At 36.6% G+C, this 21,148-nt stretch overlaps 1 protein-coding gene across 4 annotated transcripts in view; it reads right to left on the reverse strand.

Annotated features, from left to right (window-relative positions):
- Positions 1-21,148, reverse strand: part of LOC136038757 (integrator complex subunit 8-like) — a 135,613-nt gene that overhangs the window by 41,378 nt on the left and 73,087 nt on the right. For 2 of the 4 annotated variants that reach the window (XM_065722128.1, XM_065722125.1), the window contains exons 4-5: positions 19,041-19,253; positions 11,285-11,525 (exon numbers count right to left, since the gene is read on the reverse strand). The exons of the other annotated variants lie outside the window; for them this stretch is intronic. In XM_065722128.1, the coding sequence (XP_065578200.1) occupies positions 11,285-11,525; positions 19,041-19,253 (454 nt within the window). The remainder of the gene's footprint in view (positions 1-11,284; positions 11,526-19,040; positions 19,254-21,148) is intronic. 4 annotated transcript variants of the gene reach the window in all.

Genomic DNA, 21,148 nt, shown 5'->3' on the forward strand with positions numbered 1-21,148 from the left:
AAGATGGCACACATATACCTTAATCGCAGGGAATAATGTAATATTAGCCAAGGTCATCGTAGAGCTGCAAAATAAAATTATATAATAAAGGTATATGTGGGCGGATGGCACACATACACCTTTATCATAGGGGATGATGCAATGTGAGGCAAGGTCACAGTAGAGTTGCAAAATAAAGTTGTACGATAAAGGTATATTTGGGCAGATGGCACATATATACCTTAATCGCAGGGAATAATGTAATATTAGCCAAGGTCATAGTAGAGCTGCAAAATAAAATTATATAATAAAGGTATATGTGGGCGGATGGCACACATACACATTTATCATAGGGGATGATGCAATGTGAGGCAAGGTCACAGTAGAGTTGCAAAATAAAGTTGTACGATAAAGGTATATTTGGGCAGATGGCACATATATACCTTAATCGCAGGGAATAATGTAATATTAGCCAAGGTCATAGTAGAGCTGCAAAATAAAATTATATAATGAAGGTATATGTGGGCGGATGGCACACATATACCTTAATCATAGGGGATAATGCAATGTGAGGCAAGGTCACAGTAGAGTTGCAAAATAAAGTTGTACGATAAAGGTATATTTGGGCAGATGGCACATATATACCTTAATCGCAGGGAATAATGTAATATTAGCCAAGGTCATAGTAGAGCTGCAAAATAAAATTATATAATGAAGGTATATGTGGGCGGATGGCACACATATACCTTAATCATAGGGGATAATGCAATATGAGCCAAGGTCATAGTAGAGCTGCAAAATAAAGTTATATGATAAAGGTATATTTGGGCAGATGGCACACATATACCTTAATCGCAGGGAATAATGTAATATTAGCCAAGGTCATAGTAGAGCTGCAAAATAAAATTATATAATGAAGGTATATGTGGGCGGATGGCACACATACACCTTTATCATAGGGGATGATGCAATGTGAGGCAAGGTCACAGTAGAGTTGCAAAATAAAGTTGTACGATAAAGGTATATTTGGGCAGATGGCACATATATACCTTAATCGCAGGGAATAATGTAATATTAGCCAAGGTCATAGTATAGCTGCAAAATAAAATTATATAATGAAGGTATATGTGGGCAGATGGCACACATATACCTTAATCATAGGGGATAATGTAATATTAGCCAAGGTCATAGTAGAGCTGCAAAATAAAGTTATATGATAAAGGTATATTTGGGCAGATGGCACACATATACCTTAATCGCAGGGAATAATGTAATATTAGCCAAGGTCATAGTAGAGCTGCAAAATAAAATTATATGATAAAGGTATATTTGGGCAGATGGCACACATATACCTTAATCATAGGGGATAATGTAATATTAGCCAAGGTCATAGTAGAGCTGCAAAATAAAATTATACGATAAAGGTATATTTGGGCAGATGGCACACATATACCTTTATCATAGGGGATAATGTAATATTAGCCAAGGTCATAGTACAGCTGCAAAATAAAATTATATAATGAAGGTATATGTGGGCGGATGGCACACATATACCTTAATCATAGGGGATAATGCAATGTGAGGCAAGGTTACAGTAGAGTTGCAAAATAAAGTTATACGATAAAGATTTGGGCAGATGGCACACATATACCTTAATCGCAGGGAATAATGTAATATTAGCCAAGGTCATAGTAGAGCTGCAAAATAAAATTATATAATAAAGGTATATGTGGGCGGATGGCACACATACACCTTTATCATAGCGGATAATGCAATGTGAGGCAAGGTCACAGTAGAGTTGCAAAATAAAGTTATATGATAAAGGTACATTTGGGAAGATGGCACACTTATACCTTAATCGCAGGGAATAATGTAATATTAGCCAAGGTTATAGTAGAGCTGTAAAATAAAGTTATATGATAAAGGTATATTTGGGCAGATGGCACACATACACTTTTATTATAAGGGATAATGCAATGTCATGCAAGGTCACAGTAGAGTTGCAAAATAAAGTTATTCGATAAAGGTATATTTGGGCAGATGGCACACATATACCTTAATCGCAGGGAATAATGTAATATTAGCCAAGGTCATAGTAGAGCTGCAAAATAAAATTATATAATAAAGGTATATGTGGGCGGATGGCACACATACACCTTAATCATAGCGGATAATGCAATGTGAGGCAAGGTCACAGTAGAGTTGCAAAATAAAGTTATATGATAAAGGTATATTTGGGAAGATGGCACACTTATACCTTAATCACAGGGAATAATGTAATATTAGCCAAGGTTATAGTAGAGCTGTAAAATAAAGTTATATGATAAAGGTATATTTGGGCAGATGGCACACATACACTTTTATTATAAGGGATAATGCAATGTCATGCAAGGTCACAGTAGAGTTGCAAAATAAAATTATACGATAAAGGTATATTTGGGCAGATGGCACACATATACCTTAATCACAGGGGATAATGTAATATTAGCCAAGGTCATAGTAGAGCTGCAAAATAAAATTATATGATAAAGGTATATTTGGGCAGATGGCACACATATACCTTAATCACAGGGGATAATGCAATGTGAGGCAAGGTCACAGTAGAGTTGCAAAATAAAGTTATACGATAAAGTTACATTTGGGCAGATGGCACACATATACCTTAATCACAGGGGATAATGTAATATTAGCCAAGGTTATAGTATAGCTGCAAAATAAAGTTGGATATGGCAAATATTTAAAAGAAAAGGAAAAAAAATCGTGCGGATTCCCAGGCATGTGCGCATATGAAAAAGTGAGAGGGGGTGGCTTTGGATCACAACCCCCCACCCTTCAAAACGAAGATGTATTTATGAATTCTCTTGAACAATCCAGTAAAAAATGATCTCAGTCCTCAATCAGTACAAAAACCAACCAAGTCCTAACTTGGTGAAAAAAAGAAAATCAAAATAGAGGAATTCCTAAAGTAGGATACTTTGAAGGCTCCTAGCTTCTGGACTGTAAAGGGCAACTGTTTAATATTTCTTATGAAAACTATCCTTGGCTATAGATACCTACTTACCAAACACGAAGACATTCTCAGCCTTTTCAATTTTTTTGGTCAGTTCCTTATCAATACAAATTTTTAAAAGTCCCTGATTATAACTACCACGCAACAGTCTACAACCTTTTGACAAGACTATTTCACTGCCCCATGCCTTTGCTTGCTTTACTACTTCGCACATCGGTCATGGGCTGTCCTTTAGTTGCCAGGTCATATCCTCATGACTGACTGCATTTAAATGAGATGAATGATTGCATGACTGACTGCATGACTGAATGCATTAAAAGTCTCATGACTGCTTCTCTCTTTGATTGTACTGTCTGATTGTTGGCATAAAGAGGACGCATGAACCTTCCGAAGCCCCTCATGAATGATGAAAAATTAGGTTTGTTGATAAGATAGTCTGCAGATTTTAGAGATAGTCTGCAGATTTTAGAAAGAAGAAATATAAATTAAAAAAAGCAAATTACTTTTAAGGATACAAACTTAAGTTTATTCACAGGCGCTAAAAACAGAGCTCCTTTTATAAATGATCTAGACAGGCATTTACTTTAACCACATTAACAATTATAGAACACGAAACAGACCACAAAAAGATGCTTCTAATGAAAGATAAAATAAGATTCGTCTATCATCGAGAGTACCCACACGATTGGGTCCGATTGGCTTCAGTCCAGTAGAAGAGTAGAGCTCATTTAAAGATCTTAAACCAAAAGCTTAAAAATCCTCCTCCCAATGCATGCCAATTTTTCTTCTGGCAAAAAACTAGTACAAAATCTTTGCCAGAAACTACAGCTAATCAAGAACATCGAAAAAACGTACAATTTTTGCTTAAGATTTCAATTACAATCCAATATCTTAGTTCTTGAGCAGAAACGGCAGAAATTTTTTTACTAATATTCATAATTAACATAATCAAACTACATCAAGCAAGTAAGAAAAAAAAAACAGAAAACAAAAAACAAAAAATATCAGAGATCAGTTTTAACAACATTTTAAAAAGAAAAACTTTTTCAAAGAAAATCAAATACTAATATCTATAACTATCACATCTTATGTAATTTGACCCACAAACGTTAAACGAACGGAAAGAATTGCGTATATGAAGGGAGTTGTCCCTCCTCAACACCTCACTCTTTACGCTAAAGTTTTTTAGTATTTTAAAAAAGCCGTCTTATTGTTCTAATTAAACGGCTCTTGTGTTTCAGGAGTCATTCTTAAAGAATTGGGACAAAAATCAAACTTTAGCGCAAAGAGCGAGGAGTTCAGGAGGGGGCAACCCCTTCGTATATGTAACAATTTCTGTTCGTTTTTAGTTTTAATGTTGCTCGTTACTTTCAGTTGAAAAAACGCGTTTTTTCATTTAATTTCAGATCGTTTTTAAATAATACTTGGAAATCTGACCCAACTCCACGGAGAAACCCCCTCACCATGGAAATATCCTCTAGACAATTCAACCACAGTGAAAATTTACCCCGGACAATTGATCTTAACCACTTTGCGCGTAACATTGAGACGGAAAAGAGAAAGCAAGACATAAAAAGAATTCTGTATAAGAATTCAGGCAAATTACCGCAGCGTATAGTTTCCCCTGACAAATTCACTCCTAGACAACTTCTCCCCCCCATGGAAAATCACCCCGTGACCCCCCCCCCCAAAAAAAAAAAATGTATGCATAATTCCCAATGACAAAAACTATGCGTAAACAATGGGCAAATTTTATGACTTAAAGACCTTTCCCCCGGGGCTGTGTGCGTGCGTGTGGTGATAATTTTAGACCCAAAGGCATATTTATAAGGCCTTTCAACTATGATGAACAAAATGGCTATCTCGAAATTTTGATCGGACGATTTTGGGAGAAAAATGGCGGGGAGGTGGCCTAGTTACCTTCCAATTTTTTGTGTCACTTAAAAAGGACACTAAAACTTTTTAATATCCGTTTGAATGCCCTCTTCCGATATTCTAGGACCACTGGGTCGATAAGATTAACCCCGGGGAAAACACGAAAAAATTGAAACAAAAACACAAATAAACACGCATCCGCGATCTTTCTTCTGGCAAAAATACGAAATTCCACATTTTTGCAGATAGAAGTTTGAAACCTATACTGTAGGGTTCTATGATACGCTGAATCCGATGGTGTGATTTTCATTAAGATCACTTGAGCTTTAGGGGATGTTTCTCCATTTTTAGAAAATCAGAAAATTTTTTCTCAGGCTCGTAATCTTTGATGGGTAAAAATAAACTTAATGAAATTTATATATTTGAAATCAGCATAAAAGGCCAATTCTTTTAATATATCTACTGGTATCAAAATCCATTTTTTTGAAAACCATTTTTTAGAATTTCGGTTACTATTGAGCCGGGTCGCTCTTTACTTACAGTTCGTTACCACAAACTGTTTGAACCGCAATTTACTCAGATTTTGTGGTTGTTATTAAGTATATTGGTTGTTATTACGTATATTAGGGAGTTGTACCCTCCTCAGTACCTCGCACTTTACACTAAAGTGTTTGTGAATTTGTAAACAGCTTATTATTCTAACTAAACGGTCCTTGTTTGTCAGGAGTCATTCTTAAATAATTGGAACAAAAAGTCATTAGCGTAAAGAGTGAGGTACTGAAAAGGGGGCAACCTTCTAATATACGGATAGTTTCTGTCCGTTTTTAAGTTTTAATGTTGTTCCTTACTTTCAGTTGGAAAATTCAGTTGGAAAAAAACTTTTGTGTTTTATTAATAACAAACACAAGCCGAAGACATACAATATCTTTGGTTTATTATCACATAAAAATCATAGTTAAGAAGCTGCTTAAGATAGTATTAAATACTAAGATTGGCCGAAAAATAACACAAACAAATTATTGTTTATATCGGTCATTATTTAACAAAATTCTAACTTTAGCGTAAAGAATGAGGTACTGATGAGCGGAAGAAACTCCCTCATATATGTAATATGAGGAGTTTTACCCCTCATCAATACCTAGCTCTTTACGCTAAAATTCGAATTTTGTTCCAGTTCTTTAAAAATGCCCCCTGAATCCCAAAAGTCGTTTAATTAGAATAAATAGCTCTTTTGAAATTGACGAGGAGGCGAACCCCCTCATATACGTAATAATTCCAGTTCGTTTTAAGTTTTAATTTTGCTACTTACTTTCAGTTGAAAAAACTTTTTTTCTCAATTTAATTTCTGATTATTTTTAGATGATGCTGGGAAATACATCACCCCCTTCATGAAAATTCTCTTCCCCCATGGAAAGATCCTCCCACGTAACCCTCTCCCCAACCCCCCACTAGAAAAAATCCCCCCTGAAAATGCGTGTATACTTCCCAATAACAAATACTATATGTAAACAATGGGCAAAGTTTATAACTGGCAGCCCTTCCTGAGGACAGTGGGAGATTAAGTCATCCTCAAAGACACAGTTATTATATTTGTCGACTATGCTGAATAAAATGGCTATCTCAAAATTTTTGTCCAGTGACTTTGGGACAAAATGAGCGTGGGAGGGGGCCTAGCTGCGCTCCAATTTTTTCGGTCAGCTAAAAAAGGCACTAGTACTTTTAATTGCCGTTCGAATGAACCCTCTCGCAACATTCTAGGACTACTGGGTCGATACGATCACCCTTGGGGGGGGGGGGGAGAAAAAACAACAACAAATAAACACACATCCGTGATCTTTCTTCTGGCAAAAAATATAAAATCACACATTTTTGCAGATAGGAGGTTGAAACCTCTACAGCAGGGTTCTCTGATACGCTTAATCTGATAGTGTAATTTTCATTAAGATTTTATAACTTTCAAGAGGGGTTTTTTCCTTTTTCAAAAATGGCAAATTTTCTTAGGCTCGTAACTACTGATGCGTAGGACAAAACTTGACGAAACTGATATATTTAAAATCAGCACAAAATCAGATTCTTTTGATGAAAGTAACTAATTAAGTAAGTAATGTTATTGCCCGAAAATTCACAGGAATTAAAACCGAGCATAACAATTGAAAAAGAAAAGTCACACTAAGGAACATCACCAAACGTATTTACAGAATATGTACATTAGCAAAACTACTGGTACAGGATGGCTAGCCACGGGTTCGCTCTTCCCTTAGAGTTCTTCAGAAAATCCTTGGTGACACGGTTAACACAGACTGTTGTATTGGATGCACCATAATTACGCAAGATTACGCAATAGTCCCGCAATAATTACGCAAGTCCCGGTGGAGTGGAGGCTTCGACTGATTGATAAACCAAGGTAGGTAATACTCTCATATAGTTTCACAACTGAATCGCTCAAAGGGATTTCTTTCTTCGCAGTGCTCCGCATTGAATTACAAGACGGCAGATTTTGACACATTCAACGACAAACCAAAGTTTTTGTATTCCCTGTTCAACACATCAAAATTCTTCGATAGTCGATCAGTGGAACTGTTCAAATTAAGCAAGTCGCTAGCATACGTCATCAACGAAACATCAGTCCCCTTTGAAACACAAGACACCCGTTGCCTCAGAATCAGACAAAATAGCAGCAAGGGCGAACAGAGCACCAGCGCAACTGAGCCTTATTTTAAATCTCAACCGGATCCAGTGTAATTAGGGGGCAGTTGGGGGGACTGGAAATCTTAGAAAATACTTAAAGCGGTGAGATCAGGATGAAACTGGATGGGAAGAATAAAAACCTGTCTAAGATTAACGTAAAATCAAACTGGTGGTTTGGCATTTGGCAACAGTGTCGAATATTTGACAATATAAGCATTTCCAGAAGCTTGCACAAAACTGGTGACACAGTAATTGGGCGATACGAGGAGTATATGTTAGCTGGCTTCCCTTTTTTCAGGATGGGCGTAAGTTGCCCCGTAGAGAAAACATAGGGTACCAAATCGACTACGTATAGGATCTGGTACAATAGTGTGAATAATTCATATACTATTCACAAGGTGACGCGCAAACAAATGGTCAACTCCGCAAGATTTTTTCTTTTTCAGCCTAAAGAAATTTGCAGTTACATCCAAAACAGATACGGAACAGTCCGGAATTCTTGACTTTGATAGCACAGATTCAAGTTGGTCGGTATATGGTACAGCTACACTGAGATTCGGGGCACTAAATTCACTCGGAAAGTAAGATCGCCAGTGATTTGGATCACTAGGCATGGACTTAGGCGTGCTTAGGCGATCTGTTCATAAACGACTTCTCTCTGTATAGTCATTTTCCACATCCGTGCGATGCTGCTTGACGGCTTTCTAAAATTTACGTTTTGTGTGTACATGGAGAAAATTCAACATACGGGATTTAGGACGACCACTTTCCCTTCACACTAAGAACCAGAACTTGGCATCCTGACATGCTTTCACTAGCTCTTGATTCTTTGAGAACCCTGGGATTTTATTACCTTTACGAATTTTCCTAACGGAAATAGCAGCCTTTTCTGCGGTTAGTGGTGCGTGGGTGATTTCAGCACAGAACGCATTAGCCTGTATTTTAGTTTCCTGGACATTCCTTTGCACGTTGGCTTGTAGTAGAGTAAATGCCACGAAGCGTCGTATCAAGCACTGTCCGATAAAGCGGGAAGTCGGCCTTTGACCAATCTTTTATTTCATGCCACTGTGAAGTATTTTTGGCCTTTTTTATTCCTATCGATGTCGCTTCGTGGGAAAGACATTTTTCTTCGTTTTTCTTCAATGATCCTCCTCCGGTTGAAGCTACCTATAAAAATGCCCTTCTCACCATATGTCAAAACTTGATCACCGGAGGAACTTAGTCATTGTTACATCTTCGGCTATCCAGTTCCAAATTCGTCTAATGAAACCTGGTAAAGTCACAGGATACGATGGAGTACAAACTGAGCACCTCCTATACGCTACCCCACTTCTTATTCAGTATTTGCCACTATTATTTCAGGCTTGTATTTCTCATATTACCTACCTGTGTGTAGCTTGTATTACCTGTGACTTAAAGGAGGGCAAAAATCCAAAGGTTTGTGAATCGTAAGACCAATTAATATTTGCTCCACAATTGGTATGCTTTTTGTGTTTATTTCCAAGAAATAAACACAAAGTGCAACCATGGGGACAGCCAATTTGGATTTCGCGAAGGCTTGGGTGTGCTAAACAAACACACATAACTTTTTTGGCTATTTTAGACCGCTATATGATACTGAAAAGGAACCAGCATGCGTGTGCAATCGACATTTCAAAGGCATTCGATTCCATTATCCATTCACATGCTATTTTTTCTCTACTGAGAAGTGGAATAAACCCTTTTCTCTGCCGTCTCTTATGGAATTGGTATGGTAATGCGTCCATACGGGTGCGGCTAGGTAGCCAGCTGGACAAATCTGTCACTGTTCGAAAAGGTTTGAAACAAGGCTCTGGGCTTAGTCCAGCTCATTTCAATAATGCCATCTGAACCGTAACAAAGAATGTTCTTCCATTTCTTTTTGAGCCCTATATTGATGTCAGCCATCTCTGTAACGCAGATGATATCCTTCTATTATCAGATGATCTCCAGGTTCTCCAAAATATTCATACAGTTTGCTCTCGTCTTAATGAGATTGGGCTTCAAGTCGCCCCCTCTAAACTGAGCTTCTCGTCTACGGTTCGTCTCAACAACATTCCGTTACTATCAATGTTGGCCATAAACTATTTCTGCATCGTCCTCACTGAATTATTTAGGTCTCCCGTTTGGATCAAATGTTAAAAATACTCAAACACAAGTTCTCTCGACGTTGAAAGAAAAGCTTAGAAAATCGTATGGAAAGCTTGCTCGAGTTAAAGGCTAGTTTCACAGAATAGCCCCGGGCAGACTTTACAACGCTTTTTTTGCCCCGCATGTCTTTTTCTTGGTCCTTTTGTGGAGTTTTTTTTTTAATATCTGACTGGAAGAAATTAGATCTTTTTCTTCCGTTTTCGCAAATATCTTCTGCAATTATCGCTCTGGAATAGCAACCGGTACATTTCGAGTAGATATGCCGTTTACGATATTTCCTCAAAATGGACCAGCTTGTGCATAGGTTCCACAAGCTTCAAGAAAATATTGTCGACTTTCCACTTAATTGTAGTGCGAAAGTAGCAGAAATGTTTTTTTTAGCTTTTTCTTGTTTATTGTTTCCATTTTATTTTATTTTGCCGTATTTTTGTACTCCTCTAAGTGCATTTTATGTATGTAAAGAGGGTTTAAATGTATTATTATTTGTATCTATGTAATATATCTATTTATATAAAAATTCCGTTTTTTAGAGTTTCGGTTACTATTGAGTCAGGTTGCTCAATATTAATCATAGCATTAATCACTTTAATGTATTATTCTGGTATACCATACAAGGATAAAACCTTTGCTAATGCTATTGTACCAACATAATCGAACGCTTGCTACTAGTATATAGAACTGAGGACCAAAGGTATTTAACTCAGACACCTCTCAAATTATTAACCTAAAGTAAAAATTTGGTCGACACATCCTCTACCTTTTCTAAAACCACATTGTTCTTCTCTTACAACCTTATCTAGGTTAAAGTTGTAAGAAGATGTCTAAAAAGATGTCTAACTTTTTAGACATCTCTCAGTCTAAAAAGTGTCATATTACGACGTAATTTACTACCTAGAGAGACCAGACTAATGCCTCGATAATTACCGCACTCATTCTTATCACCTTTCTTATACAGTGGTTTCGTTAACGTTTTCCTAAAATCGTTAGGTACTTCCCCTTTTTCAAAAATCATATTCATAATCTTCAGTAGCTTATTCCTAGCCTCAGAGCCGCCATATTTAAGAAACTCATTTACCACATTATCAGCACTAGGAGTCTTTTTTTTTTAATTCTTTTAGTACTGTCGCTAATTCTTCCTCACAAAACCAATCTTCCTTCACATCCAAGGTATCACAAACTTTTTTATTTTCCTCTATATCTTTTCCTGCAACTCTATCTCTCTTTAGCACATTCTCAAAACGTTCGGTCCATCTCTCTTTAACTCTTTCCTTATCACTAATTGTGGCTCCGTCTTTGTCTTTAACTGGGACAAGTCCAGATTGACTACTACAGAATTTTACGACCCATCCAAATTTTTATTTGATTTAGCTTTCACTTTTCCATTCGTAGCACTGACTTTTTGTGTCACTGTTTTTGCTATTTGTATTTTGACATGAATCTTTACTTTCCTTTAAATCTTTTTTCTTCGTAGAAAACATTTCTCAAAATTAATTAAAAAAAATATTCAGTCTTATTAAGTATCACTTAAACAAGAAGAGAAAATTAAGTGGAGGCAACGCTGACCTGAATGCGATACTCAGCCAAATGAATCATTTCTGATTTATCAAAGTAAAATATGAAGTCTCTTCCACTGGGGTCCGGGGGTACAAAAGCATCCACTGAGGGCATTGACGCAGTTTGACATTTAAGAAGCTTCTCCAAAACGGTAAATGATTCGTCTACTTTTTGAGCCAATTGTTTTTGTGTTAAATCCATCATTTGCGTAAATGCGCCCAAATTAACAACACTGCTGCCGGTTGCAGGGCTAAATAAAATGAACGGTCATAAAAAAATATCGGTCTAAAAAAAATATCGGTTTACTAAAAACCTATAGACAATATACCAGACACTACATGTTCCAAAATGAGACGAGCAACCATACAATGGCAAAACAAATACAAAGTTTACAGCCAAGAAACGTTTGAAATTATGTTAAATAAAGTTTTTACGAATCAACGTTTTCCCCTTTCACTTGACCTGGAACTTACATATTTACATTCTAGAAAGTAGGTGTCAAGTTACTTAGAAAGAGCGCGGAGCCCAAATAATTCATATCAAATCAAGCCAACTCTTGTAATGTGGAAGATAATTAGACAAACCTTTCTTTTACGCAGCAGTCAGTAACTATTCCATGTTGTTTTACCTTTTCAATTTCTATCACATCACTTAACTCCGATTTAAAGCAGTAGACAATTTCCTCGTCTATTAAAAACTCAGTATCAATTTTACAGAGGACATGCATAGATAAAGATGGTATTCATTTCCAAAAAATCCTTTTATACTCTTAATTTGTCAAATTTCTTACTTGCACCAACAAATAAGACCTCTGTATCCTTAAGTCCTCCTTTTTTTAAACCAGAATTTTCAGAGTCTCCGGATGGACAAAAATACTATTTTACAAATAAAACAAAATAATTAATTATAAATGAATAACTAAGACAAGTCTACAGACATTACATCTCTTTCTTTCCTGCTCTAAAAACCTTAAAAAATTAAAAAGAAAACAAATATGTAGGATATGGCCTAATTAATCTTTCTGACGTTGCAATTGAGCCAAGTTGCACAATCTCACACCCCCCAAATTGTGTATGCGTATGATCATTTGAAATCAACTGCTGAAAGTAAAGTATACTTACACAATCCAATATCATTCATCTAATTTAACATTGCTACTTAAAAAACCCCATTCTGCCTTAGCATTAATTAAAAAAGCTTGATGATCAAGAGACAAAACTACAGTGTTGTCTATAGTAAAGGCCACAGATCCAATGTTTTATTATTTATTTACTTTTTTTTCCCAAAGACATTTCATATGAAAGGGGTTGTCACATAAACTTAGGAAGGGGGCTCATTCGATTGAAAATTGCAAGTTTTAGTGGCCTTTTTATGAGTAAAAGTGATCGGAGGGCAACTAGCCTCCCCCACACCTTTTTTTCCCAAATGCATCCGATAAAAATTTTGAGATAGCCATTTTGTTAAATAGTTCAAAGATCATATAAAAAACTCCAGTGTCAACAAACCCCCCCAGGGCCCGGGGCCAGGTGTTGTAAGTTATTCTCTGGTGCATATATGGCTCTTATGGAAGAGATGCTCGTATAAGCTTCAGAGAGAGTGCTCATTTGATTGGGAATTGAAAGTTATAGTTCGCTTTTAAGAGTCAAAAGAAATCGCAGTGCAACTAGCCCTCCCCCCATCCACGCCCTTTTTCGGTGAACCCATCAAATGAGAACTTTGAGATAGTCATTTTTATTTAAAATAGTTCAAAGATCATATAAAAAAAACTCCAGGGTCGAAACAAACCCCCAGGGCCCCGGGAGCAGGCGTTGTAAGTTATGTCCTGGGGGGCATATATGGTTATTATGGAAAGGACGCTCGTATAAACTTCAGAGAGGGCTCATTTGATTGAAAATTGAAAGTTCTAGTTCAGTTTTTGAAAGTCAAAAGAGATTATAGGGCACATAGCCCACCACGCCCCTTTTTCTCCAAATGCATTTGATGAAATTTTAAGATAGCCGTTTTGTTAAAAATAGTTCAAAGGTCAGATAATAAAAATTCAGGTGTCGACACAACCCCCCAGGGGCCCGGATGCAGGCGTTGTAAGTTATGCCATGGGGGCATATATGGCTTTTATGAAAGAGATGCTAGTACAACCTTCAAAGAGGGGTCATTTGATTGGAAATTGAAAGTTCTAGTTCAATTTTTAAGAGCCAAAAGAGATCCTAGGGCAACGAACCCCATCCCACGCTTTTATTCCCAAACCCATCCGATAAAAATTTTGAAATAGCCATTTTGATAAAAATAGTTCAAAGGTCCGACAAGAAAAACTCTAGTGTCGATATAACTCCCCAGAGCCCGGAGGCGGGTGTTCAGGGTTATGCCCTGGGGGCATATATGGTTCTTATGGAAGGAATGCTCGTATAAACTTAATAAGGGCTCATTGGACCAGAAACTGAAATTTCTAGTTCACTTTTTAAGAGTCAAAAGAGATCCAAGAACAACTAGCCCCCCCCCCCCCTAGCCTTTTTACCCCAAATCCATCCGATATAAATGCGTCCAATCGAGTTTTTCATATAGCCGTTTAGGTTCAAAATAGATCAAAGATAATATAACAAAAACTCCCGGGGTAGAGCAGCCCCCTCCCCAGAATCCGGGGGTAAGTGTTGTAAATTGTGGCCTTGGGGCATATAAGGTTTTTATGGAAGGGATGGTCGTATGAACTTCGGAGGGGACTTATTCAGTTGTAAACCCGAATTTCTAGTGCCCTTCTCAAGAGTCAAAAGTGATCGGAGGGCAACAAGCCCCTCCCCCAAGGCCCATTTTTCCAAATGCATCCAATCAAAATTTTGAGACAGCTATTTTGTTCAAAATTGTTTAAAGATCAAATAACAAAAACTCCAGGGTCAACCCATCCCCTCAGAGAGTGGGGGCAAGTGCTGTAGCCTATGGCCCAAGGGCATATAAGGTTATATATAAGGGTTGATCGTAAAAACTTCAGAGACAGCTCGTTTGAAAGGAAATTGAAAGTTCTAGTTATCTTTTTAAGAGTCATTAAAAGTGATCAGAGGGTATCTATCCACCTTATACCCACACCTTTTCCCCCAAATACATCTGATAAAAAATTTGGGATAGCCTTTTTCTTCAACATAATCCAAAAATCAAATTACTACAAATTAAGGATTGAGAAATCCATCAGAGCACCCGGGACAAGAATTGTGACTTATCTAAGTTCTTAAGAATCGAGAGTGATCAAAAAGCCCCCCTGTACCTTTTTTCTCCAAATGCATCTTATAAAATTTTGAAATAGCCATTTTGTTCAAAATAGTCGAAAATTCAAATTACTACAACTTAGGAGCTGAGAAATCTTCCCTAAGCCCCGGGGCAACTTATGTAAGTTACCCCATTAAAATATAAGGTTCTCTGTGGAAGGGGCGGTCGAATTAACTTTGGAAGGGGCTCATTCGATTGGAAATCAAAACTTCTTTAAGAGTATCAATGAACAACTACCCACGCCCCACTCTCCCAAAGTGCATCCGGTCAAAATTTGGACATAGCCATTTTGTTCAGAATAGTTCAAAGGCCGAATACCTATGCTTCCACGGCTGACCCCCCGGCATCGAGAAACGGTTCTGAGTTACGGAACCTAATTATTGTTACTTTGATATTTGGACTTAGTGATTTACGCGGTAACATCGACTTACGGTGCAATGGCTGCAAGTTGTGCAAGTTTCTTATTGTTACTTTGATTACTCTGATACCTTCTTTACTTTGATACTTTGATAGTTACTTTGATACTAGTTTTGAAACTTTGATGAAAGTTTGATGTTGGAAAAAAAATATGAATCTTATTTTGAGATAGAAGTTTTTTTTAAACTTGAAGATTTTTCAAATCAAACAAAAGCTAAGAGCTCATATTGCACTTGTGACGAGGTCGGAAGAGCCAAGAGCTCATATGGTATGAACTCTAGCAAAATTCTAAGAATCAATAGATTGCTTTAAAAGGAAAATCAGAGGATTAATGCCGGTCGGGATTTAAATAAGAGCTCTGAGCCACGAGGTCCTTCTAAATATCAAAATTCTTTAAAATCCGATCACCCACTCGTAAGTTGAAAATACCTCGATTTTTCCAATTTTTCATCTTCCTTCACCCTCCAGATGGTCGAATCGAGGAAAACAACTTTATCAAGTCAATTTGTGCAGCTCCCTGACACGCCTACCAATTTTCATCGTCCTAGCACGTCTAGAAGCACCAAACTCGCCAAAGCACTGAACCCCACCTCCTAACTCCCCCAAAGAGGCCGGATCCCGGTTACGTCAATCACGTATCTACGACATTTATAAGCGTTTTCCAAGATTTATGGTTTCCCCCTCCAACTCCCCCCAATATCAACAGATCTGGTCAGGATTTGAAATAAGAGCTCTGAGACAAGAGTTCTTTCTGAATATCAAATTTCATTAAGATCCGGTCACCCGTTCTTAAGTTAAAAATACCTCAATCTTTCTAATTTTTCCAAATTAACAACCCCCAGCACCCCCAAAGAGAACGAATCCGTTCCAATTATGGCAATCTCGTATCTATAACTTGTGCTTATTCTTCCCATCAAGTTTCATCCCGATTTCTTCACTCTAAGCGTTTTCCAAAATTTTCAGTTTTCAAGATTTCTGTTTCCCCATCCAACCCCCTATGTCCCCGGATCCGATTCGAATTGAAAATGGAGCATCTGAAACATAAGAGTCTTCTATATATCAAGTTTCATTAAGAACCGATCACACACTCGTAAGATACCTCAATTTTCACGTTTGCCAAGAATCCCAGTTTTCCCTTCCAACTCCCCCCAATCTCACCGGATCTGGTCGGAATTTAAAATTAGAGCTCTAAAGCACAAGATCCTTCTAAATATCAAATTTCATGAAGATCTGATTACCCGTTCGTAAGTTATTAATACCTCATTTTTTCTAATTTTTCCTAATTACTTACCCCCCCCCCCCCCGACACCACCAAAGAGAGCGGATCAGGTCCGGTTATGTCAGTCACGAATGTTGGACTTGTGCTTATTCTTCCCAACAAGTTTCATCCTGATCTCTCCGCTTTAAGCGTTTCCCCCCCCCCCCCTAATAACACTGGATCCGGTCAAGATTTTACATAAGAAATCTGAGTTACGAGGTCCTTTTAAATACGAGATCCAATTACTCCTTCGTAAGTTAAAAATACCTCATTTTTTCTATTTTTCAGAAATCCCCCCCCCCCATAGAGAGTGGATACGTTCCAGTTATGTCAATCACGTATCTAGGACTTCCGCTTATTTTTCATCCCGATCCCTCCACTCTAAGCTTTTTCCAAGATTTTACGTTCCCCCCCCCCCCTAACTCCCCCCAATGTCACCAAACCCGGTCGGGATTTAAAATAAGAGCTCTGAGACACGATATCCTTTCAAACATCAAATTTCATTAATATTCGATCACTCCTTCGTAAGTTAAAAATACCTTATTTTTTCTATTTTTCGGAGTTAACCCCCCCCCCCCCCCCAGATGATCGAATCGGGGAAAAGACAAATTCTAACTTAATCTGGTCTGGTTCCTCATACGCCTGCCAAATTTCATCGTCCTAGCTTACCTGGAAGTGCCTAAACTAGCAAAACTAGCAAAACCAGGACAGACAGACAGACACACAGACCGAACGACCGGCAGAATTTGCGATCACCATATGTCACTTGTTAGATACCAAGTGCCATAAAGATACAACAGGCAATAATATAATAATATAATATAATAAATATATCTCAAAACGAGTAAAGCTAAGTTGAATATGCAAATCAAGCTTGAAACGAACACAAATACTTTACTATTGAGACATAAATGAAACCAAAAACGAACAGAAATTAAATAAACAATTATAGCAAACAAACAAACAATAGTTACTAATATAAATAAGTAAATAAATCTTAAAACGAGTGAAACTTAATTTGAATATGCAAATCCAACTAGAAACGAACAAAAATCTACAAAGATGAGTTAGGGCTTTGCCAGCTAAAATGTCGTTGAACTTAAAAACATGGGCATACCTCACATTTTCATAATTACAAAGGTGAGTTTTGGGGCTTCTCATGAGAACCATTTCATTTTCAAAATCCAAACAGGAAAAAATCCCTACCCCATAAAATAGTATATAGTTCAAAAAAGTAGAAAGGTTGCTAAATTAGGTTAGGAAGTCTTCAACGCAGAGGCGTTACATCGTTCATCTCCAAATTATAGTCGGTCAGCCCTGCTTTTTACAAAACAAATACTTCAGTAATAGCCTAAAGAATCGAAGAGAGCTTGGGGCACAATAACCCGTCTTCAGAAAAAGTGTGATATTCAGCTGATTTTAGGTGGGAAGATAATGAATTTCTTCAAAATACGAATAACGTTTTCATTTTCTCGTATAACGCTTTCTTTTTATTCTTGTCCAACTTTACAATTTCATTTGTAGCTCAATTGTAAAATCATTCTTGCATTGCATCATGGAGATATTTTGCCTAACTTGGATCACACTGAAATAGAATACGGACTAAATCCTAGAAAGTCAGTTATATATCCAGTATATTCATGACTTCTATCATACTTTCAGTTATCTTTGTAATATTTCTACATAGAATCATGAAGCAGGCATACGTGCCGGGGGGAGGGGGGCTGTTTAAAATATGTTCTTTATTTCACCACGTACCTCTATCGTAAATAAAAAAAAACCTATAATAAATGAAAAACATCTCTGGGGAAAGTATCATTTCACAATCATTTAAAAACTTAAATGTGAAAGTTCAGAAATATTTAACTATCATTTATTAAAATATCCAAAGTTATATCATTAAGATTAATTTTGGCCCCCTAATAAGCAATAAAATAAGTAATAGAACACTTGTCAGAATTTTAAATATATGCGCCTCATTAGTCACATTTTACATAGGCAATTTTTACATTTCCAGACGTTTTAACAGAAATATAGTTTTCCTTATTTCGAAAAAATAAGGAAAACGATGACAAAATTTGTAACTACTGATTGCTAGAAAATTGTCTTATAAACCAATTTTTCTGAGTCCACTCTAAAATTCTAGAAAATCAAGCCCTCCATTACCCCAAGAAGATACTCCAGCTGGAACAGAAAATAAAGAGTTGGTGGGCACAAGGTTGAACAATTTTCATATATTTATAGAAGTATTTTTTGTCATTTAAAATATAATGATTTTTTCTGAAGCAGAATTTGATGAAAGTTACTCACTTCAATATATACAAATTGAATAAAGACACACTGGGATGAGCAAAAACAGAAAAAAAAACCAAAATACAGGATTCCTAACAGAAGGGAAGGGCGGATGGATCCTTACGAATGGAATAGAAAAAGAAATTTAGAAGCGCATTTTGGAAGCGTATCTAATACATTAAACTTACAAGGTAGATGTTCAGGATTTACCGCGAAAACCTTGTGGAACATTATAAATGGGGAGCAACATTATGTCATTAGATTCAAAGCGGTACAAACATAAAAGATGCTTCAGAATCCCCGTACTAGACCACTGGGACAACGTAATTAAAAGTAAGAAGAGATGTAATATGATTTAATACGAAACCGGATAACCTATCCAACGGTTATTCCGATTGATTTGAATTAATCTTTGAGAAAATAATCGATTCCTATTAATTAAGACAAAATATTGTTTAATACTTATAGGAGAACCAACTAAGAATTATTCACAATAGGCTATGTTTCGTCGCTGGAAAGGAGCCCTTAATTACCACGTTATCTTACCCAGTAATAAGAGCAGTATTCCTTGGTTTTGGTATGACATCTTGCTGTGTGGTATTATTCAGGATCCAGCGATGGTAGAGACTGACGGCTAGCACTGTTTCCGGTGGTAATGTTTCAAGAGGGATTGATACATGTTCGTTAGGATTGGAGACTTCTCCTCGCACCAGCTCCAGTAGATCAAGTACCAAAATTCTCTGAAGGTAATTTGGAATCCTAAAATACCAAGGTCTATTTTAACATACCTGCAAATAAAGGGGTAGGTATCCTCTCTCCCTTGAATATTATATATATATATATATATATATATATATATATATATATATATATATATATATATATATATATATATATATATATATATATATATATATATACATATATATATATAATATAAACATTCACCAGTCAATGTCCAAAATTCCTTTTTCTCTGCTTGGATTCAATTAGCTTTGCAAATCAGCTTTTTCATGCTTATGCAAGTTATGAAGGTAAAAATTAAAGTTAGGTTAGGATAGATTATGTTAGTTTTGTTTAGATTAAATTTGGTTATAAATATCAGACATGGGTTAAAAACAAAACCTAATCTAACCTAACCTGTAATCATCAAACCTTGCATTAAACTGTAAAAGTTGACTGGCAACGCTGACTAAATTTAAGAAAAAAAAATGGTATTTTCGGACATTCACCAAGTTGAGACATTCACGGCAATATATATATATATATATATATATATATATCGTATTATCGAATGTTAATACTTTAAATGCTACAGTAACTAATCTATCCTCAGACAATGATGCTTTCTTCTCCTAAACTTAGCTATTCCCATTGGTCTCTTATGCCCTAAAGCGTTTAGATCTAGTTCTTCATCACTCCCCCAATGTTCTGGACCGTAATATAATACTCAAATCAGTCGTCGCTCAGAATTCTCTTATGCAACATAATATTCGTTAGGTATAGCTCTTTCGTATTACTTTTATGGAAGATTCCCATTGATCTGACCGAGTACCCCTATCTAAAATGAATAAAAACCTATTATAGATGAAAACAATCTCCTTGGATAGCACAATATCCGTTAGGCTTTAGGCTCTGTGGTACTGCTTCAAAGGGACATTCCACTGAATCTATTCCATTATTTTTCATATATATGCTATGTCTAGGTGCTTTTAAAAGTTTTCCTTACTGCCAACTAGTAGACATTTGCCATGTGCAAACAGTAATGAAACTAGGTTTGTTGTAAGCAGCCTGATACTAGGTGCCTTTATCGGCTTCAAATATTCTTCAATACCATCAATAAGAATGTACTGTATATAGGAACAAAAGCAAAGGAGACAAAATGTTTCCCCGTTTCTCTCTTATCCTGCTTTGTACTACCCTTGATATACATCTAACAACCCTCACCACCATAAACATCTTAATTGTAGTCGTTTACAAGAACTCTATGCAGGCGTATACCTAAGGGACTTTTCATCAGTAAATTCAATCAATTCCATTAAACACCCCTGTAAGGTTTAAAAAAAAATATGCTCCACTCCTCTTTTCCGTATGTTTTCCATTTTTGGTTTACCCAAGAAAAATTTTCTTTCACAATCTTCTTGAACATCCACCAATCTTTTTCTCCTTCTAATCCCGAACCAACCTACTACGTACAATCTTAGAAGATAGTTTACCTATTCCATTCCCTAACAATATTATCCTATAACTCCCATGATTCTCTGGGTTTCTTTCTTAAAAAGAAGTACAATTGGCAACACCGTCCAGTGTTCCAATTACTTGGGAATCTAAACCATGTTTGAAAAAATGGTCGCTACAATCGGTAGCACCGACATTCGCGTCTAATTCTGTATTATTGCCGAGATTCCATTTGCTCCAGCGGATGATGACACCCATATTTTCTTAAGGGATTTTTATACCACATTTTGAGTGGAAGGCTACAAAAGCTCATGGACCTCTTCTGTAAGAAGACTATGTGACCACTGCTTTCTAATCATACTATGCTTCTAAGATCCACATCTTCCTCTAATCAACTTTTGTCTTACTTGTCCCTTTCCTCTAACTAATCTGTTCATCTTTAAGGTAGTGGAATCCTCCTTTCTTTACTTCTAAAA

Source organism: Artemia franciscana, chromosome 18 (genome assembly GCF_032884065.1).
Source record: "Artemia franciscana chromosome 18, ASM3288406v1, whole genome shotgun sequence".
Classification (NCBI taxonomy): Eukaryota; Metazoa; Arthropoda; class Branchiopoda; order Anostraca; family Artemiidae; genus Artemia; species Artemia franciscana.